Below are 23,622 nucleotides of genomic sequence, written 5' to 3'. Positions count from 1 at the left end.
CTTAATTATTAATTATTATCTGGAAACTTCCATCTACTTCAAATGTACTATAACATTTCAACAGCAAAGGAGTTGCTTATGATCAGCTAGCTGGGGCTTTGTTTTATGAAAGTTCTAGAAAAGTAGGGCTATTAGCATTATTTTAGTTGCTATCTTTGAGAGGTGTTGTTCTTATCTTAATTGCAACTTGGTAAGCTGTTTGGCTAGAATGAGGCCTGGGTCTTTTCTCAATGAGCATTTCTAACTCAGATTAGGTCCATGAGGACACAAGCCTTTCCAGGAAAAAAAGTATTTACTGGAAAAAAGGGCAATTTTGTAAGTTGGAACCCATGGAATAATATTTTCAAAGCCAAATCTATCTATCTACTTTACAGCCTCCTTGTTTCCTGTGTGAGAAAAAGAAAATAATGAGGCCAGACTTTTTTCCTTTTTCTTCTTTTAATTTTGTTCAGCATTAAAGGAGGGAACTTCATAAACATTGATTGTCATTTACAGAAAACATTCAGAAATCATGTGTGCATTATCCAGGGAATGCTAACAGTATTCAACTAATAATTTACAGGACATAAAATAAGGACAAAAACCTATTACATTCTAAAGTAATATAAAACTCTTTTTTTTAATTGTTAGGGAGTGCTGTTTTATTCTAGTATATTTATAATAAAAAAACTCAATGCTTACTTCCTAAATGACTCAGGCTGCAGTTTTACTCACGTACACAGAAATTAGGGCTTACATATTAAACAAGGAGAGAGACCAGAAAAGTGTAGATTTTAAAACTACGTATGTCACTGGGTTTATTTGTAGTTTGCCTTTTGCCCCTATCAGCCAATAATAATGCATGTAATAATGTAAGTTAAGCTCCAGAAAAATCAAAGCCTCTAGGAGGCATGATTTCTTTAAAAAAAGAATATAATTATTACGCTTTTTAGAGTGAATACTTTTATTTTACATAGTCTGGCAATGCAGGCTGTATGCGTTGCTAACAATGACACCCGTGCTGGTAAGAGATGCAGGCTGCACATCGCAGGTGCAGTGGCGGCTGGTAGGTACAGCCAAGCCCCACACCACATGGTTTCAACACTGGAGAACTCAGACCTCTGCTCTCTACTTGACACGTGTGGGCTGGAGCTCAGGTAAAAACATTAAATCTCTGAATGTTGGAAATACATGAAAATTATTTCTCTCAGTCCTAAAAGCAAGGAATTATTGTCAGGGATTTCAAAAATATTGGAAAGTCTCATTTAAATCTAAATATCTTTTTTATTATAAATCAATCATCATAAAATATTAGCCTTTTAAAGTTGTGTTTGGGATGCAGGAAAAGCATCAGACTCCTCAGACTTGCTCCTGCCTGTGTTGTTACAGCTCATGACACCTCCAACTTTCCTCCCTCTCAGTCTCCCCCCACCCTCCCCCAGGTTCTTGACAACATTTATTTGGTAAAGGTCAGTTATGGCTTCAGCGAATGAGTGATCTGACCTTAGGTTATTAATACGAAATAAATGTGTACAAAAATATTTTGTTCATCAGAAAGCAGAGTTTGTTTTCCTTAAGCTATTCCGTGCAGAAAGGATATGGACTAAGCCATTTGCTACAAGGAAAGCGGACTTACTCAGGCAGCATTTTTTTTTCTTTTTTAAAAAACTTTCCTTTTTCATGTCTGGTTCAGATAGAGTTTACAGGTCTTAGGGAAATCTTCAATACAGATTCTTTGGAGCAGATTTAATTGACAGCCCTGTCCCTTTCTCAGCTGTCTTACAAAAGGAAGCGTACACTTAACACCAATGACCCATCAAGATGCTTAAACCATTACAACCAGTTTCTGAGAAGTACGTAACACGCAGAAAGGAAGCAAGTACATATTTGCTCTTTGTTGGTTTTTCCCCCTCTAAAAAAATCGTTACAAAGTCTTATGCTTAAACAGAGACATAGAAAAATCAGTGTATTCACTGTCTCCAGTTATTTACAGCAAAAATTACAGAGACAGCATACATCATATTAGACCTTCCACAAGCATATATTAAAAGTAATTACATCTGAAAAAATATTTTTATTTTCCTCTACATTTCTACAATACATACTCAATTTTCTATAGGTGTAGTTTTCATTCCCATGTGTGTGTGTGTATGTGTGTGTTAATCAGATGAAGCAGACGGTACCGTGCTTGGGGGTGTGGTCCGGAGCTTCTCTGACATACCTAGTGTGTGTCTGTGTTCGGTCATGACCCAGGCAGGCATATGCCCTCCATCAGCCACTGCCTGAAGAGTATGGTTTAACAGAAGGATCACGCTGCCCAGTGAGGGTGCACATCCCCTGCGCTTCCCCCTCCTGGGTTTATTCAATCTCAGTAAACTTGTGCTTTATTTTTGGCCATAAGAACAATCACTGAGCTGCTCTGTCTGCTCCACTGGAGGTCGTGCTTACAGTCATGCAGGAGGCAAAGATTATATGGCCAATTCGCTTCGGAGGAATTTCAACAGCTAAGGAAAAAAGTGCACAAACAGACAACCCCTATCCACTGCAAAGAAATCCATGGGCCCTCACTTCAGAACAATGGAGGACTACGTGATTGTGACTGTGGAATAAACTCTTTAGACACAACCAAGGGAAAAATAAGAACTTGCAGATCACGAAACCGCACATTTAAAGAAACACATCAAGACTCAAAAGCATAAAAATTGTGCATTGGACTTTTAGAACAAGAAAGTGGCAAGAAATCTAATCACCTGACTCTATGAAGCTGAAAGTTTGGGCAAAACAATGTCTTTTACAAGCCATCATGAAATTATTTTCATTTTCAGATTTGTTTGCCATTTTTAAAGCTGACCTCTCACTATATCCTCTAGTCAAATATGGAAACCAAATTAAGTGTCAGAAGAGCAAGACCTCTTGCCCCTGAACCCCTGACTCTAATGTCACCCAGAGTTGTATCTGCTCAGACTTGCTGCAGTCAGATAGGCCCCAACATTGGAGTTTCAGGGGTTGTGACCACCTTCTGCTCCGAGACATGTTTGGTCTGCACTAAGCCTTGAATCAACTGACATTTACGACTCAAGAGATTGCATAAGATTTAGAAACTTTAGCAATATTTCAGCTTTAGCTGACTCTTGGATGCCCCTTTTCATTGGGGCATTTCCTTGCTAGCTTCCCACCAGACTGCTTCACTCATTTGCACCAACTCCCTGGCCCTCTTAGACTGTTGAATTTTTAACCTTAGCTTTAAACAAACATGTTTCTCTGGTCCTGAGATACTCCTCTACCAACAACCCCAAAAGAATGCCAACTCTTGTGTAAAGACGCACGTGGCTGCCCATATCAGATTGCTGTTTGGATGAGCAGTTGGGAACAGAAAATCAAATACCACTTCATCTAAAGCAGATGGTGGGACTTCCGCTCTCGTTAGAGGGGACTCTGTGCAAAGCGTCACTACAGATGCACACTTTCAAGTTACTGCTGTTCTCTTAAACGGTGGTTCTGTCAGGGCACAGATGCCCTTGTCTGAACTTACTGCCAACTGTAGTAGCTTCAAGAGAGAAAGGAATCAGGAAAATGTTATTTCTTCTAATTTCCAATAGCAGTAGAATTTTTCCTTGCTTCTATGATAAATGGAAACAGAATATAGAACAAAACTGACATAATTTGCATCTGATTGATGGCTTTGAAAAAAGCTGTTAAGTTGTGTCCTTGGAACATAAGAATTGCTTTTGCAGTCAAGTCTGGTACACATGGGACTGTAGAGAGTGAGCGTGAATTGACTATCCATGTGCAAGGTTTTCTACAAGCAGTTTAGCTTGACTGCTGGGAAGTTGTGTGTAGAGCAGGCAGCTGTGATAGGACATGAACTAATGCCTCCTGGCACCTACTGTTAATATCCAGAGTCTCTTAGATTCTATCAAAGAAATCTGTTTACCTAAGAGACCTCTGTATTGTCTGTTTTTACCTACTCAGTGGTCCAGATTCCTGAAGACACTTTTAAAGCAAGGGAAATCCAGAAAGGGTTTGTTTGTTAAATACATCTCCACCCTCAGTTTTCAATCTTTAGGGGGTAAAAGAGCTGCAGAAAAAGGAATACAAAGAGGACCAGAGTCACAGACAGGAGGGCTAGAGATGAGATGCTAGGCCAGATGTGGAATTCGTTATTCTCCTATGTTCCCTCCAAACTTTTCCTTTCTTTTCACAGACCACAAGTCACCTCCCTTGTCAGGTGGTGAATGCCACTGACTTGTATAGGACTTGTATAGGAAGCCAGGGTTCTCTGGGAGATACATATTCCTATAAATGGGGCAACTGGATCATTTGGCTCTTAGGAGATTTTAGAAAATGAAGCTAAGTTGTTCTTACTCATGAGCAATTTTTCAGCAAGTCCAAACAGAAGTAAATCCAGCTTACAGCATGAAGTTACCCCTCACTGGTCCGAAAGCCTTGTCAGAGTGGTTCTCTCACTGGCATATTTAATTTGTGTCATTTACATTTTATTGTCATTTTCCTGTTTTTTGTCCCCCCACTTCTTGGTGTACCTTTTTTAAAAACAAAACAAAACATCCCTGAGTGGATACAGTGCAACATCTGCATCAAGCAGTGATTGTCATTTACGAAGCATGAAGTGAAAAGTACAGATCCTGGGTCCTTTCTTCCCGTGCCCACCTTATTATGAATGTGTTGCAAACACTTGTGAGTCTTCATGGGGAAGGGACAAAGGTTGCATGTGGTCAAGAAAGTTGTTAACCAAAATTTCAAAATACCTCCAGAGGTAGTCACAGGAGACATTCAAAGGGCAGCTTTTAAAGGTACTTGGTTACCACTGAACACATGACTTGGCTGTCTTTCACGGGACAGATTTGGCAACTGTGGCAAAAGTTGGAAATCTCTTTTCTCAACTGCAAGGGGCTGAGTGCCTACTGGTTTCCACTGTTTTGTTCTGGTTCAGTTGTTAGCTGTTTCCTGTCCCCTCGCTTCAAAAGGTTCATGCCGTCCCAAAGAAATGATTGCACCAGTGGAAACAACACAAATTCAAATCCAGGACCTCCTGAGGCAGATGTGGGGAACAATCTTTTTCCTACCTCACCCATGGGACAAGGGAGGGAAAATTCTCAGCCACTTCATCAATTGAGTCAATTTAAATCCTCTAAGGTAAATTGGAGGAAACAAATGGTTCCCTTTGCAACTGAGCAGGAATTACAGGCTGACAATAGGAAACACTAGTCCAACTGAACAATGAAAGCAAAGTTTGACATAAGTTCAAAGCTCAAAGGGAAACGCCAAGTAGACACATTAAGCATTGCCTATCACAAGCCAATCATAAAACATACATTGCATTTGGAAACAGCTTGGTTTAATTGAGTGCCTTCCATTACCCTGTTTTCCTAGCAATCAGTAAAGTAATCTTTCCATTAGAAGGAAATATGACTCTTGGAATTAATTCTTTATACAAAGAGCTAACAGGAGTGACATTTACACCAAAAAGAATTGAGTCCCTGTAGCAGCATAATAAGCAGTCTACAGCTGTCTTCTTAGACACTGAAGGTAATTTGGTTCAGTGTAGTTAAATTAATTGAATATAACAGTAGTTGAGAAAGGGATTCATTATTTTAAAGCCTTTTTTCTCCATTGGTTTGGAATTCATCAATCATGAGGTGGGAAAAGGCTCTGTTTTCTAAAAGACAAGATGAACACTACTGTTTGATCATCAGTGAGCAGTGCTGTGGCATCATGGAGATGGCTGTCAAACCATCCAACTTCAGGAGAGCATAAGATTAAAAACAATGTTTCCACTGATGGAAACTTCACAAAGTAGGTGTGCATTTGTGTGTGTGTATATGCGTGTGTGTGTGTGAGTGTTAGATGAGATAAGGGCAGGTCTTCATGAGTTGATGGCCAGGCTACACTTACAGATCATAATTTTCCCTGTCTTATACACAAAGCTCCTCTCTAGATCCCTTTTAAAAACTCTTGTTTGGGATCAAATGAGACTAAAGGCACAAGGCCTCCAAAACACAGGCAGAACAAGCTTCTTGGAATTTATGTTTTTCTGGTGATCACTTTGATTGGAGAGCAAGTGGAAAAGTGAGATCTTGTACTAGGAAATCCAAGTTGTCTAATCCTGATCTCAACTCTGGCATTCTGTACTTTTAAAAGTTGCTAAAAGAATAACCCCAGGGTAGATGGATAATGCAATTTCAAACGGCACCAGAAATAGTTTTGGCTTTGGGGTGCATTTGTTCTGCAGAATAACACAGATCTTTTATTCTAATCTATCAAGGTTTTACTAAATTTTTATAATATAACATTTTGTAGTTGAAAAAAATTAGAGGTCCCAGACTAGAAGAACATAGAAAGTCCTGCCTCCCCCTTTATTTATTGCTGCTTTTTTTTTTAAACAAACTTATTAAAGAGAATGAACATAAGGAACTACTACTTTGCTTTGTATATTCTCTTTCTACTTCTTTGCAAAAGAGATAAAATGTTTACATGAAATGGTATTAGGACCCTGGGTTCTGATTTGCTCTTTTACTCCAATTTTTTTAGAAAAAACTGCTGGTGGTCGTAATCTACTGACTGTATTTCTCTGTTGATACAACAAGCACCAAAATCAAGTTCCTCTCACAACTTGAAATTCAAAGAAAAAAAGATGATTTTTGTGTCCTGGTGAAAAATAGGAACTATCTGTTTTTTGGTCAAAAGGCCCTGGACTCCATAATGTTTTCTGTGGCCTAATTCTTAAAACAGGAAAATGACTCCAAATAGTTAATTTTTTCCCCAATATGTACCATCTTGACAAGGCTTTGATGTCATTGATCGAAACAGAGTTTTTCTACAGAGGTCATGCGTTATATTTATTCCTTTGTCACCTTATTTCTGAATTGGTACCATTCTGCTATTAACTGCAGATGAAAACTCTGGCTGGAAAAACAAAATCCTGATTGTCTAACATAAAGGTAACATATAACACAGAAGGTAAATAACGTAAGAGCGCCTGACTGAACCTCCTTTGCTAGTATATTTGATATTTTAAGCCACAGTGCATGTGTGTGTATAAGTAATAGTCATATATAATATTCTCAGATATTATATACTTATCACATACCTGCACAGTGCTTTCCAAGACAGCTACAAATTTATACATGCATCACCTATCTAAAAACGTAGAAATCAGTAAGCCTATTAAGTGGAATTTTCTTAAATTATATTTGAACAATCAACAGGAAAAGTAATCATGTAAAGTACTGCTCTGTTCTTGTATATATCTACAATAAAATTCTATAAACAGTTGTTTCCCCAAACATACCTGAATAAAATTAAAAAAAGATAACACCCAGTGTCCTATATTTGTATATTTATGGTCATTTCAAAAACAAACAAACAAATAAAAGAGCCCCACTCAGGTGCATATTTACATTCTTCAAACTGTAGCGGTGAAAAATAATTCTATTAAGTGCAGGACATTCCTAATGTTGCAGTAGTGACGTTTTCCTTAAGTCTTCATGAACACATTGCTTTTGTCTTAATGGTGATGCATTCCACGACTATGAGACAGTTCGCTCGTCGCCTTCATTTGCAGACGGTGGCACAGTCAGGATTAAAGAGCTCCTTGTATAACGGAGGAAAGAGTGTATTCACTATGTCTGGATGCGATTGCTTAAATACCTGCAGCTTCTCCCCGTGCAAGTTGCAAACTGCTGTGATGGTTGGTATCTTGGCTATTAGCTGCAGAGTGGAGAGACAGGGAAAGAGACAAAGAGGGAAGCTCATTAGTGCTCGGTCTCCTGAATCAGTGTCCTTCCTGGCCCCAGATGAAGGGAACCGACTTTGGAAAAAGATGTTCAAAAAGAAAGAAGGCTCACTTTCAGCTTCTCCTTTAGAACAAAACAAAACAAAACACCTTCCTCCCCCACTCTCTAAAGAGAAAATAAAGAGCAGGAAAGAAAGCAGGACCAAGCTTCCTAGTTCATTGTTCTTATAGAAAGTATGTATGGAAGGGAGTTTAGTCTAATCATTAGGAGGAGGTGTTGGCCGGGCAGGCTGACGAAGTTGGAATCCTGGTTCTAAAATAGCTAAATGGCTATATGTCTGTGACACCCTCTATGTCTCAGTTTTCTCATTTGTAAAATGGACTTATTCATAGCATCTATTTCATTGAGTTGTTGTATAGACCAAGTGATGAAATTAATATGAAAGTGCTAAGAATACTGTAGGCATGAAACACAATTAGCTAATATCCTTATCTACCATTTCCCATAGATTTTTATAACATGAATATCAGATTTTTAGATTTGGAAGATGACAGTGTTAGAAAGGTATAACATAAATCATATGAGGTGTAATTCACAATGATCTGGGCTGCTCTGCTGTCAAGGTCACTAGCCTGCCACTATCTCTCTAATCCTTTCCCACTTTAATGCATAAGATGAAACCTATATTTAATCAAGGGAGAATTTGGGAGGTCACTAGCACTCAGCTTCCTTGGGGAGGTGTTTTAAAAAGTCATGGGAGAACATCCACTTATTATTATTTTTTTTTGAGAACATCCACTTATAACTGTTAGGTTTTGATATGTTAGTATCATGTAAGATATAATTTTGTAAATTTAAATACCCAGAAGACGGTGTTTTAATAATTTAAAATACCCACAGTTTGTTAACGCTATATATGTCATCAGGTTCTGGACAATTCTAGCTTTTAACACACTTATAATTCTGAAACACTTAGAATCCATCATTTAGTGTCAAAATTGCTTAAAACCATGTATCATTGTGATCAAATTACTGTGGGAATAAGAAATACTCTCATATAGGTAATACTTTTACAAAAGATAAGCTTGATGGTTCATATAGTTGACCAAAGGTACACTTGAAAGCAATGATGAAATAAAATAAACCCATCTAATCACCAATTAGGCTCACCGTTCTCCCTACCCTATTCAATAATAAGAAACCATTTCAGCCTTTGAAGTAAAAGAGGAAATAGATAATTAGTTACTTTGTGACTTTTCAAAATCAGAAATTTCCACTCTTTCATTAACTTTCCTTTTAACAACTAATGACTATATAACCACACTATGAGCCATTTAAAAATAGCACCAGGATTAGAGCTGTTGACATATTCATTAAAGGGATCTAGAACACACAAAGAAGTTTGGCGTTCAGAATTTTCAGTTCACTGCTATTTAATCATAGGGAAAGAAATGAAAAGGAAAAAAAACAACTGTAGAATCTTTACAGAATGGATGTTAAATTTTAGACTGAGAATCAGGACTTTTCAACATTATGAGGTACTTAAACTGGTAGCAGACACTTCTACTAGACACCAGAGTTCACAAACAGTAGTGTCATTGCTTATAATCTATGTGAGAAGACAGATGAATATGACCACACAGTCAAAAGCAGACTGAAAAACTGTGGCGAGTGCCATGGAGGAACACTGCTAGGAGAAGTGGTAGATAATAGGATGCTCTGACTTCTGTAAGGTAGGCACTTCGGAGAAAGGACCATTGAAGCTGGGCTCTGAAGGGAGAGAGAGAGCTAACCAGATGCTGGGGCTGGGGGGTGTATAATATGTTCCAGGACCATATGTGGTATTAGAACTAAAAGAAGTTCAGTGTCCCTGGAGCAGTGGGTGAGCATGTTCAAGGATAAAGCTGGGGAGGCTGCATAGTCAGGTTATGCTAGGTCTCACGGTCTTTGGAAGAATTTTAAGAAAGATAATCAGAATCACATTCGGAAAGATTTGATTTGAATCCTGGTGGAAAGCAGTGTCTTTTCTATATTTTCATAGGTAAAGAGTGTACAAATGTCCACTAACTAGAGTCCCTTGGGAAATTATTCAAGCTTTCTTAACCAGCTGGTTCACACAGAAGGAGACTGTAACAATTTCGGAAAACTTCTTACACATTACAATTCTCCCTGAAATAGCTACTGAATGCATAGAGGCTTTGAAAGCTTTCTATAATCATCTGCAGTTGAACTGATGATGTGCGGAGTTCCTAAAACACCCAGATGCAACTCTGTAATGCTTGTCAATCTTTGGTGTGCACAAGCATCGCTCGGTGCTTCCTAAAAATGCAGATTACTGCAATCCACTTGTAGGGATTCTGTTTCATGAAACCTAGATGGGGAGCTCAGATTTCATGTTTGAAATACATATCCTGAGGATACTGGTGCACTGGGTCCATAGAATAGACTTTGAGAAGCACTGTTAAGAGATTCAAATCTTATAAATTTACAGCTGTTTTTAAAAATTGACAAATTCTTTATCATGTAAGAAATAGTCCTGGTAACTGAGTGTCAAGTTAGCTTCTTTTCTGGAGGCTGTTAAGAAATTATCATATCTAGAGAGGGAAGGTTTCATTTGCTTGGTTCTATTAGTTTGGTGAGAGACAAGTAATGAAATTTCCTGAGTTCCCTATAAAACACAAATACTATATAAAGAGGATTAGTCTAGTGATAAAAATATGGGCTTTCAATGAGCCAGACTGTCTGCATTTGAATCCCTGATTTGCTCTTTACAGTTGTATGATCTTGGACAAGTCACTTAACCTATTAGCTTCTTTATCTGTCAGATGACAATTATGACAATCCCTATCTCAGAGACTTGTTGTGAGGGTTAAGTGAGTCAATACAAGCCATCTATGACTGTAATGCTTCCCTCAAGGAAAGAAATAGTCAAGGTCATGTTTGTTCAGCCAAGTAACATGGAGGACAAGAAACCAGCTTAGCCCCTAAACAAGCAACCAAAATTGATTCTCTATATATTGTATGTTTGCTTCCTAGATGGCTCAGCAGTAAAGAATCTATCTGCAATACAGGAGATGCAGATTTGATCCCTGGGTCAGGAAGATGCCCTGGAGGAGGAAATGGCAACTCACTCCAGTATTCTTGCCAGGATAATCCCACAGACAGAGGAGCCTGATGGGCTATAGTCCATGGGGTTGCAAAGAGTCATACATGACAAGTGACTGAGAATACACACACATATTGTGTGTTGGGGTTTCCCCAGGAGGCTCAGTAGTTAAGAATCCTCCTACCGACGCAGAAGACACAAGAGAAGTGGGTTCAAACTCTGGGTTGAGAAGATATTATGTACTGCAGCTGGGAAACCCAATGTCAAAAGGAGCTCAGAGAAGCCTCAGCAGTAGTTGAAGGCTCAACAACTTTTTAAATAGCTGGGGTGGTGATCTAAAAGCACTTGGAGATGGAAGGGGTAGTTGATTTCAAATCATCATGAGATTTCATCATGTTTAAATAATCCCCATGGCAGAAGTAGACAGAGGGTCTAGAAAAAGGCATTTTCACACTCATCTACTCATCTCACTCTCTTATGATAAACATTTCTTGTAAGAAGGAAGCTTTAGCTTATACCTACAGGGGTCTATAAGAAGAAAAATAGCTCTTTGAGAAGAGATAATAATCCTATGCTTCTTTCCAAAGGTTGGTTTTATGAGAAAACCCACAATTTTATAATTGGCACATTTGATGTTGAACAAATGGAACATACAAAGGTGAAAACTAGAGATTGTGTTCATGTGGGCTTTCAAGCCATCATGATGCCTTCCAACATGAAGCAGGAAGTCAATAATGGCTTGATTAAAGAAGAAGAAACTGCAGAAGCACTGATAAAGGCAGGAAATACCCAGTGAGGCTACACATCCATTTGTCTTCTCCATTCACTCTTTTTGGAGTTTTTGTTTAGCTAAATCTAGATATTTGGGCTAGACTTTTCCACCATCCTTACTCCACCTGACATCCATGCTGTATGGGATGTTTTCTCTACTCTGGGAATGGCTGACTAAAGTGGAAGCAGACACTTGGTTCAGCTGGGATTGGAATCTGGAATCAGATGGAGAGCCAGCAAATTACTTTCTAAATGTAACAACTTACTTTCTAAATTACTTTGTAGTGACCTAAGGAGCTAAGAGCTAGCCATATTTCACCAAGACCAAGGAAGCAGAGAAAACTGGTATTCAGAGAGGGAGAAGAAGAAAGCAGGTACCTAAAGAGAGAGAAACTTGTGAGATGAAGAATTCTGAAGGCTTCCCAATTTCTTGTCCCAGCATTTCCTGAAAGGGGGCTGGATTTATGACCATAGGTTCCATCAGATTTCTCTCCATTAGTTTTATTATTTTCTTCTTGCTTTTCCTAGTGGGAGTTGGTTCTTGTTCCTTGTAACTCAAGAGTCCTAACCAATACATCAACTTGCAACTTCATGAGTGAGGAGTAACATCAAAACCTCTCTTCTGGAACTTCCCAGGTGGTCCAGTGGTTTAAGGCTCAGAGCTTCCGTGGCAGGGGGCACAGGTTCCATCCTTGGTCAGGGAACTAAGATACTGAATGTCTTGTGGAATAGCCAAAAAACAAACAAAGACCACCTCTCTCCTTCTTATAGACTATTAGTCTGACAGACAATCCCTAAAATTTCTGGGTGTGGGACCTATGGTGTATGCCAGCAAACTATAAATGACTAACATGAGTTGAAATAATCTGATCTCTCTCAGGGACTCCTCAAGGAAAGCACTCATGGGCCAAGACTGTGTATTATTTTTTGCTCCCTCCCCTGCATCTGGCACACAATACACACTCATTATACATGTAGGTTGAAGTAGAAAACTATTCCCTAAGAAAGCTGTTTCTTGAGAATTGATTTGGAATTAGAAATCTTGGATGATCTGTTGAACTGTTTTCTGTAATCTTGCCTCTTCTTACATTATTTTACAGGGTATATCCCACTTGGGGAAAGCTGAGCAGGGCTTCTGGGGTGCCTGGTCTTAACCTGGGCAGCGGTTACACTGGTATGTTAACTGTGTGATGATTCATTGAGCTAAACACTGATGAGTTAAGAACTTTCCGCATGTATGTTGTAGTTTAATAAAGTACAAAAAATTAAATATAAAACAAATTCCTAACTAAATATGCAGAGAAGGCAATGGCACCCCACTCCAGTATTCTTGCCTGGAAAATCTCATGGACGAAGGAGCCTAGTCACTTTCATGCACTGGAGAAGGAAATGGCAACGCACTCCAGTGTTCTTGCCTGGAGAATCCCAGGGACGGGGGAGCCTGGTGGGCTGCCGTCTATGGGGTTGCACAGAGTCGGACATGACAGAAGCGACTTAGCAGCAGCAGTAACTAAATATGAAGGAGAATGGGGAGGCTCAGACCATGAGGCCACATCATCTGAGCAGGGACTCAAGCGGTGACTGGACAGACTGTGCTGTTCAAGATTAAACTGATGAATCCCAGGCCCACCTGCTAGGAATTCTAATGTGACATCTAGTGTTCTCCACAAAGAATAAGCAGGCTTCAGGAGTAAACATCCCATTATTAATCATGACATAGTCTCTCTTGATCTTACTGAGACAGCAATGAAACTCATTGTAAATGACCCTTGGCAGTTTTCAATGATCTCTCCATCAGTGTCTGCTTGCTCCATAGACCCTATCTATGAGTCAGCACAGCTGTTTTTTTTTTTTTTTTCCTAAATCTGTATCCTAATAGTGCTTACTAAAGTGAGAGTGACTAGGAGTGATTTCTTTCAGATAAAACTCTCAATTAACACTGTAAAGTAGGGCTGTGTAAACCTTCCCTCATATAAGCTTTTCTTTAGAAACTTGCTACTGCTGCATTAGAAAAATTCCGCTCTCTGTTGATGGCAGTTTTGTTGTTCTGCCAGAAACAGAAAGCCTGATAGGAATGCTGACCCCTGGATGTGGGGTTTATAAACAGTGTATGCTTTGGGACTAGAATATCACCTTAAATTCAGTACTGTAGTGCACAGAGTACTCATTTGAATCTGCAAGACCTGGAGAAATCTATTTATTCACTTATTGTAGTGGCAGAACATCTAAAGAGTCCTTAAAACTACTGCACAGGACTGAATACTGGGAGGCAAAAGATGTTAGAAGCAACCTTTGTTTTTCTCTTCTAGAGTCAAAGAATGTTATACTGAAGGGACCTTAACGACCATCCAGTCCAACCTCCTTATTTAGGAGACAAAAAAAAAGTGAAGCCCAGAGAACAGATGGGCTGCCTCCCCTAGTCATATGGGGCTTAAAAATATATGTGTATATATGCATATACATATATACATACATATACATATATATACATAGTAAGTGATAGTCACTCAGTCATGTCCAACTCTTTGTGACCCATGGACTGTGGCCCTCCAGGCTTCTCTGTCCATAGAATTCTCCAAGCAAGAATACTGGAGTGGGTAGCTATTCCTCTCTCTAGGGGATCTTCCTGAACCAGCAGTCAGATTCTTTACTGTCTGAGCCACCAGAGAAGCCCATATATGTATATACATGTTTAGTTGCTCAGTGGTATCTGACTCTTTGTGACCCCATGGACTGTAGCCTGCCAGGCTCCTCTGTTTATGGGATTTTCCAGACAAGAATACTGGAGTGGGTTGACATGTCCTTCTCCAATATATATGTATTTCTTTTGTGAGCTTTAGTGAGAATGACCAGTGTTATCTCATTTCCTCATTTCTCCAATCCGGGATCCAGCCAAATCTAACTATTATTCAGGGTCTTCATACAGTGTATATTTTCTTATACATATAGCATTGCCCCCATCACTTGGAATGCCATACTTCACCTCCCTAAACCTCTAACTTCCATCCTTTGAAACAGCATTCATCAGCTATTAGTTCAAATATACCCATTTCTTGGATAAAACATTTCCCTACAGAAACAAAGTTTCTTCTGTCCACAGCAGCTACAATAACAGCACTTACATGTTGGTTATGAATCATGTACCATGCTTATATTTGATCTCATTCAGTCCTCAAAATAACCATATGACATCAATACTATCTTTAATCACATTTTACAAATAAGAAAACCGAGACACAGAGGTCAAGTCACTTGTGCAGAATAACTAAGCTAGTCTGATCGTTCATTATATATATGGTACATATTATCATTATGATCATGAAAAGAAGAAACTAGATTATTTATTTTTACCCCAAACAAACCAAAAAATAAATAAACTGATTAATACACAGGGGTTGAGAACTTTTAGTTAATGGATTAAAATTCCTGATTTTAAAATCCTCTCCAGGTCCAAGTTTGGTCAAAAGTATAAGGCATTGCTACTTGAACTTTAATTTCAGGAACTGGGCATGCAGAAAGTGTTTTGGAGACAGTTTTTTCAAGATGAAATCTAATGATTATGTCTGAACCCTGCACCTCACTTGAAGCCGGCTACACCTGTTCAGAGTCAAACTGGCTGGCTATTAACAGTCTTTGTCATTTGCACAGAGGCAGATCCACCCCACTTACTGAGACTATAACCCAAACCCCTGGACTTGAATATAGCAGTTGCATATGTGCACATTTTTCTGGAGATAAGCTTCATACTGTGTACCCGATTGCCCAGAGGGGTCACTCTTTTAGGGGTGTCATGGAGGCAGAAGAGCTCCATGGCTATGAAGGTGAAAGAATAAATTTCTGAAAATAGGAAAAGTATCTGTGGTATGGCGGAATAGTTTTCCTTGGATTTAAATAAAGCTGTTTATTTCTTTTGGAGAGCATGGGTTTGATGAGTGGGTGTCCCTATATGTCAATGGCGCCATTGTCCTTAGAGTATGAAGGCAGTCAGGAACTTAAGAGACTTGCCTGTCCCTTCCCTTTCCCCAACACACTTGAACCTGAGACTTAGACAAATGGAGTGACTTATGCAAAACCACACGGTCCAGAGCAGGGAGAAATGAGAACCCAATTCTCATTCCATTTCATGGTCCCTCCACATTAGTTCACATAGTGTTAGTCGCTCAGTCATGTTCGACTCTTTGCGACCCCAGGGACTGTAGCCCAGCAGGCTTCCCTGTCCATGAAATTCTCCAGGCAGGAATACTGGAGTGGGTAGCCATTCCCTTCTCCAGGGAATCTTCCTGATCCAGGGAATGAACCTGGGTTTCCTGCATTGCAGGCAGACTCTTTACCCTCTGAGCCACCAGGGAAGCCCCTGGTTCACATAACTTCCTATCAAATGATGACCGTTACAGCGAAAGGGCCACACAGAAACTCAATATCCACACATGCCTAGTGGAAGCAATGCTTTGTCATTTGACTCCAGTGAATTTTATATAAGAAATTATCCTTTCTAACACTTTTTCTGATTCCCAGATTTACAACATTCTCTTTCCATAAGCAAAGAACTGAATGGATTTAACTAGACTTACTGTGGTGTTCGCTTCACAACATATCAGTTCAGTTCAGTTGCTCAGTCATGTCCGAGTCTTTGTAAGTCGGACGTGACCCTTCACAGCATATACAAATATTGAATCATTATGTTATATACCTAAGCCTAATATAATGTTATATGTTAATTATTCTTAAGAAATAAAATAATTGTATACTTTTCCCACTAAAGATGGGAAAAGGAGAGTTAAGCTGACTTTACTTGGTGTTTTAATTTTTTTTTTTTTGCTATTACATATTTTTCATCTTCAATTTCTGTCTTCTTCCTACCCGCAAATACCTCAGATCACCATCAGGATACCAACCAAGTAGTAGCAAATGGTATAAGCACAAGGGTTACTGTCTTGGGGAAGTAATAATCACCATGTTGCAGTGTGTTAGAATTTATGCAGTGTATGTATCTCATTTGAACCTATACTTCTGTATAGGAGTAAGAAATTATAATCTTCATTTTACAGACAAAAGAACCATGGTTTTCTGATAAGAAGATGATCCCCTGAAGTGGAATAGTTTTTGTCTAACTCTGGATTTTAGGGTGGTAAATATGGGGAATAAAGTCTTTGGGGGATCCAAATGCAAGAAACATTCTTCCTGCCAACATTAACTAACCAGATGCATTTATGCATACATGCTGCACAGCAACAGAAAGGCAGATGCATATACCCACAGTATCACCATTTCTGCCTAGTATATCTGAAAGCATGTTGAAGTTTTGCTCTTATCTGGGAGAAAATTGAGGTATGAAGAGCATAGGATTTGTCCTTGCCCATGTGATAAGTGACAAGTTACATCAAAGAGACTATCACTCTACGGTGTAGAAATGTTCTTCCTAGTGATGTGTTAATTTTAGCAAAATGTTACTATAATGAAGCAGCATACTTAACTCATGGAGGTTTTTTATTGTAGTACTCTGTATGTGCAAAGTAAAATCTGATAGTATTCCTAGCAGAGTCCCCCTTCCCTCTCCACCCTTTAAAATAAAGAACTTCAAGAGCAGAGTGGGAGAGTTTTAATGATAAAAATATAGAGTCGGATAACTGTCATCTGTAACTGAGGATAAGCTCCACTTCTTCGTTGCTTAACCTCTAAAAAAAACTCCAATTCTTAAGAAATTTAAGATATTTTAGGATCTAAAATAATGCTAGGTATCATTAGAAAACTCCTTATTCCTCTTATGATCATTTTATGTTGGTACATAACTTTTTCCAGAATTCTTCTAAAGGATCACTATTTTTAATTAAGTTGAATTGTGAATGAAATGCAAAGCGCTGTGCATGCAGTCTGCCCTTGAGATACTTCATTTTGAAAGAATCCCAGATTAGAGGTGAGGAGATTAGAGTTGAAGGAAAATTTACAAGGCATCAGTCTAATCTTCTACTCTGGGTAGGACTGCCATTAACAACATATCTGAAAGGAAACAAGGCAGAATCTCTAAGAATCTGACCATAGACAGGGACCTCACTCCACTCAGTGGTCTACTCTCTGTTCAGCAGTTCTCATCCTTTTATAGTTCTTCCTTATTTTGAATAAAAATCTAACCATTCTTTTGTCCAGACCAGACTCCCAAGTGGCGCAAAGTCTCCTCTTTCTTCACATGTGATTTTTGAAGACTTGTTTCCTTGCTTTTGTTCTTCAGATAAGCACCCTCAGTTCCTATAATGCGTCTTCCTCTATCTGGAGTTCAGACCCATCAGTATCATCCTTGACTAAGAAGTTATTGTGTTCTCAGCTTATTATAGTTTCCTAGTGTCCCTTTTCTCTGGTACTATTGCCTGGAAAATCCCATGGACTGAGGAGCCTGGTAGGCTGCAGTCCATGGGGTTGCTAAGAGTTGGACACGACTGAGCAACTTCACTTTCACTTTTCACTTTCATGCATTGGAGAAGGAAATGGCAACCCACACCAGTGTTCTTGCCTGGAGAATCCTGGGGACAGGGGAGCCTGGTGGGCTGCCGTCTCTGGGGTCGCACAGAGTCAGACACAACTGAAGCGACTTAGCAGCAGCAGTGTCCCTTTTAAAATGCACACTTGAAGTTTATGCCACCTTTGGTAACCTTCAGACCTTGTTGCTGATGAGAAATGTCCCTTGCCTTATGTGACTAGCCCTCCCCTGCTCACTGGGCTCTGTCAGTGACAGGGGGTCTGTGCTTCGAGAACCTACCTTTGCCAAGGTCTCATCATCCAGGTGATTCTTCTGAATCACATGTTGAAGTGCAAAATAAATTTTTTCCTGAAGCTTCTGGACCTTCCTTGGTTCTATCAGCCAGGCTCGGTCTAAGAAAGGAAAAGGTGGGTAGGAAGGGGACAGAAGGTAAGCTTCGTTGTATTTCACCTACCTATGTAAGTGCTGAGATTTAGACCTAATTCAAATTAGTCTAAATTGCTTCTGAAGACGTGTAATTATTTTTCTAAAACAAATAGTTTATAAGCAACGCCATGAGGACAGTAATGTACACAAAACACTGCCAGAAAATTGGGGTGGAGGTAAGGACACAGTGATTCAAAGACGCTGCATGTGTCTTACTGTCTGTGACAGTTTACATCTCTAACTCATTCTCTGGACATATGCTTAGATTTTCTTTCAAAGTGTAAGTCAATGATTTGTGAAGAAATGAATTATAGAAGTGAAGAAAATCTATTGTAAAGGAGCATTTTTGGTATTCAGGATCTCTCTTCTTTTATATAAGCTGTTATAATTTATACACTATCAACATGAATCAACATAACAATTAATCCCGTGTCCTCTTTTTCTATATTGAATATTTAAATAATGGCTGGGATAATCCCTCCTTTCCTTTAGGCTTTCCTACTTTCTTTTTTCTTTCCTCCCTCCCTCTCTTTGTTGTTTCATTTCGTTCTTCTTTCTTCCTAGATGCTTTATACCGTGGTGACAAAATTCTGTCCGGCATCAATGCCTTAGGTTGAAACTTCAGTGAAGAGACACCCGGAGTGTCCAAATGCTGAACAAATACTCATGGAAAAGAACTTCACATGATCCTTCTGAACACAGTTCAGGTCAGGTGAGAAACTCAATTCTGTAATCCTAGACAGGGCCAGGACAAGTCTAGCCAACAGTTAAGCAAACCCTTACGTAAGTGAGCACAAAAACCTTTAGTGACCATTGTCAATCAGAATACATTAAGTTTCCCTGCTTCTCCCTTCCCTAAACCATCCGGAGCTGAATAGACAGTAACTATTATGGCAAGAACCTGGGCGGAAGGGTGGGTCTGGCATGAGATGGAGCCTCCGCAGGCTGGAATACTGTCTTTCCCCTCTGAATATGACACTATGCCAAGGTGGCAAACATGGTATCTTGGAGTTGCTTCTAAAAGCCTCTGAGTGTGGGTCTGTGACCAGGGCTGGAACATTCCCCACCAGGTAGAATAAGCTAAACCTCATGCGTCGCTTCCATACTCTGGAATTTGATGGCTTTAGCATGTTCTTCCTAGAAAAAGGCTCATAGTTCAGCTGATTTTTCACTCATAAGAAGCATGTTTGCCTTTCAAATGGGGCAATTATCTTCATGGATTGTTTAAATTTGATATATTGTGTCTTAAATATTTGCTGCTAGGAATTTACTGATTTGCCACACACATTCCTAAGAGGACAGTGAATTTTGTATTGCTTCCTTTGAGGAAGCAGGAATCAGAGTGAAACCACCTGCCTCATCACAGACTTGCAGGCTTAGTCTTCTACTGAACTATAATTGATAGGAAGAAGCAAATGCAATGAGAAAATGGCAGGAGGAAAATTATTTGGCATTTGGTTGCTACCAGAAATAAATCTTTCTTGTCACTTCTTCCATTTGTCTTTGTGCTGCCAATTCTGGAAAACCTTCTAGGGTTTAAAAAAAAAAAAAAGGGAAAAGCTTGGAGGAACAACTTTATTTTAGAGCCACAAGAGAAACTGTTAGTCATAAGATACCAATTGATAACTAACTTCCATTTTTGATAAAGTAATAAAAAAACAGAATCAAATTTTTTAAATCATTAAAAAATTAAAAAATAAGTAAATAAAGTCTACCAGATACAAAGTGTAAAGGCTGTATTATGGGTACACATAGCTAGAGTGGTATGTCAACAAGTCTCATCACCAGGAAGATTAATTTCTTCCAGCCTCACTGAAAAATGTGCTAAGTGTAAGAAAAGAGAAAAGAGCAAGTCTGTAGAGATAAATGGTTTATAGAAGGAATGAGTCTCTTGACCATAAAAATGACCAGGAATGTGTCTTTCTTTCTATAGAGAAATGTTAATGACACTGCTATTCCTTGACCTCAAATCTAACCCAACAGACGACTGAATGAGCAGCTCTGACTTTTCATTCTGGTTGAGGAAGGAACCATGCATTTATGAGGATTCTATACAGTTTCAAACTGGCACATGCTTTTAAAAAGAATTTCAATGACTATAGTGCCATTTGATCTATAAATGTCACACCTTAACCTGCTTTGAAAACTTTCCGCTGTTTATTGCATTTCAGAGCTAGACTGTGTCTTTATTATTATGAAACTCAACCCTCTTTGCAGGTGAGGAAACTGAGATTCTGAGGGGTGAAGTGTTTAAGGTCACCCAGATACCTGATGATAGAACCTGTTCTAGAGTGTCTACCACCACATCAGAGGTTCTTCCTTTTCCAGTCTTTAGTAGGAGCCATTTTTTCCTCTGCTGTCCTTACCTCCTTTTAAAGCTTCTAATATTGCTTTAAACAACAACAAAGTGGTGCCAGCATTTGCCTGAATTAAGAACGCTAACAATAATTTGGATAGAGAGGCAAGTGAAACAGATATTTAAAGAAAAGAAAGTATGTGTTTTACTTTTTTTAATCCCTATGTTGGCTTGTTCATTCAAGTATATTTCTAAGTCTCACCTTATTGGACATTTTTTCTGTGTCCTTTATTCTTAAAATCAAAATAGATCTTAGTTATAACTCAGGCCACTATTTGTCTTCATTTATCCTTTAAGAAATGATGATGCTTTTCTGAATCTGGAGTCAACCTTACCACACACCCTATTCTTGCATTTGAGACAAAATGGATCATTCAAATTAACATGAGGGTACTTTTCTTTGAATTGTCCAAAAATACCACAAGCTTGCTAAAGAAAATATAGTTCTTTGAAAGTTTCACCAGCGAACCTTGGCTTGGGTAGGTGCAATTTATGTTAAAGATAGCAAAACAGGTTTTTGTTTTGTTTTTTTTTTTTACCTGGAGATATCAGAACAGCAGAGGAGAACAAAGCAATCTCTTCCTCAGTCAGCTGCAAGGAACACAAATTCTTTGCAAAGTCAAATGCTTCATTCACTAAGTCATCAGAACCTAGAAAAGAAGGCAAATCAAGTGAAAATATTTGAATAGAATGGTATAACAGTAAGAAAAAGTCCCATAATCAAGAAATTGTTTAAGGTCTTGTGTACTAAGCACAAAGGAAAAATATTTCCAAGTTGCTGACCAGGAGAAATGATTTGTACTCTGCTGTGTGCTTAGTCATTCAGTTGTGTCTGACTCTTTGGGACCCTATGACCAGGCTCCTCTGTCCATGGGATTCTCCAGGCAAAAATACTGAAGTGGGTAGCCATTCCCTTCTCCAGGGAATCTTCCCAACCCAGGGATCAAACCCACATCTCCTGTGTCTCCTGCATTGCTGGTGGATTCTTCACCTGCTGAACCATCAGGAAAACCTGAGAAGTGATTTAGTGATCATTGTGAGTGAGAAAAGTGGGCACTGTCTTGACCAGGCAATGAAAGTAAAAATTACCAATGAAGGGCAGATAGAAACAGTATACACCCATTGTAATATCCAACTGGGACTATATAATCCCACTTTAATCTTGTAAATTTGAAATTAGTTCCAAATGAAAAATTTTAAATTAGTGATTTGAGGATCCTTTAGTACGGAGATAGCATTCACAGAAAACCTACAATATTATGTATAATGGGCCAAGGGCTGTCATTTTTAGTGGCACTTATAGGATGTCACTGGCGATGTAGGATGTCCATGGGCCTCAAACTAAGAGAATGGAGATAAAGTGCCTGTCAATAAAGTGCCTGTAATTTCCTGCAAATTTGATTGAGGAGCAAACATTCATTCCTTTTTACCTTCTAATGAATGACGCGCAGGTCAGGTGCTTAGCCGTTGTGGATCCTCCCAAAACAATGCTTCATCCCTACACTGATCCTTGGTAAATGTTTATTTTATGAAGCTGGAAATATACCCAAGTTGCTTGCCAATGTTTTTCCTCCTTTCTTGAAAATCTAGCTTTGGAGATGACATGGATGTGTATCGGCTACAGGAGGGAAACACTGCCGGCCCTGGTGGACTTGCTGTTGGCTACCGTATCAGCTAACAGCACAAAAGGTGAAAGGGAAGTGGCCTTCTTTGATGTCTGTGGGCAGGATATGGAACAAATGACACTGCCAATAGTTAAAACCTTTCCTGGCATCCGTCCATCTTTGCTAACATTCTTATCCACCCCATACACTGATGGCTGGAAGTGAATGACACACTTCCAGAGACTGACTCTATCCCGCCCTCCCACTAGAATGGTCTGGGGATCATTTAGGGCTAGTTGGCACCCATGCTGTGTGTGCTTTCAGAACTCCATGAATTAACAGGGAGAACCCGTGACTCTGGGCGCAAAACAAGTGAAAGGCTTCCTCCTTTAAACACCTTAGTTCATGACTATAAACTTGCATAAGAAACTAAGAGGTCACCCATGGACCACCACTGGTCTATATGTTATACTTTGTGAAGCAGTAAGCTAGAAAGGAAAAGAAAGCCTGATCCTATAGAGTGCTTAGAATGCATCCCAGTTCTTTAGAGTCAGTTTTCATTGACTTCTGAATGAAGCATGGCTGGTATCAAGAGAGTCCATGTTCCCTTCCTTCTTTTGATATTTGGAGGCACAGTTGTAAAATCAGAGGAGTTAGATGAAACATTGGAGGCTCACCTAGTACAACCCTTATCAAACAATGAGATACTAGTTCTCATTAGAGGATCAGGACATTTCTTTTACCAGTTATTATCTAAGTGGAGAAACTGATGGTAGTAATAAAACTGTGTCATCACCAAAGGTGAACTCACCTAAGGCCTTGAACATCTGCATTCCTCCATATTTTCCTTCAAACAGAACAGTGTTGTTTAATGGGTTGAAGGCACGACACATTCTCACTAAAACCACTTCCAAGCAACCTATGAGAAAAAAAGTTATGTATATATACACAATAATAAAGACCTTACTACTGCATGTAGGTCAAGAGACATCAAAAAACTTTAAAATACACACAGACTCATAGACATACACATTCAGAAACATCTCAAGATTCCTTCCCAAGTAAAAAAGAACCATGTTGCACATAAAGCTCTTGATGCCTATGTGAGGAATGAAAGATAAAACATACTTTAAAGGTGACTAAAATGGAGGGCA

The 23,622-nt window shown here is 39.1% G+C and overlaps 1 protein-coding gene across 1 annotated transcript in view; it reads right to left on the bottom strand.

The window, feature by feature from the left end:
- Window positions 1-436: 436 nt before the first annotated feature.
- Window positions 437-23,622, bottom strand: part of RORB (RAR related orphan receptor B) — a 211,828-nt gene continuing 188,642 nt past the window's right edge. Inside the window, exons 7-10 of the mRNA XM_027549474.1 lie at window positions 23,280-23,387; window positions 21,404-21,514; window positions 18,362-18,474; window positions 437-7,707 (exon numbers count right to left, since the gene is read on the bottom strand). Coding sequence (XP_027405275.1) covers window positions 7,552-7,707; window positions 18,362-18,474; window positions 21,404-21,514; window positions 23,280-23,387 — 488 coding nt within the window. The 3' untranslated portion in view covers window positions 437-7,551. The remainder of the gene's footprint in view (window positions 7,708-18,361; window positions 18,475-21,403; window positions 21,515-23,279; window positions 23,388-23,622) is intronic.

Source organism: Bos indicus x Bos taurus, chromosome 8 (genome assembly GCF_003369695.1).
Source record: "Bos indicus x Bos taurus breed Angus x Brahman F1 hybrid chromosome 8, Bos_hybrid_MaternalHap_v2.0, whole genome shotgun sequence".
Lineage (NCBI taxonomy): Eukaryota > Metazoa > Chordata > Mammalia > Artiodactyla > Bovidae > Bos > Bos indicus x Bos taurus.
This window is presented reverse-complemented; position numbering and strand designations above follow the sequence as displayed.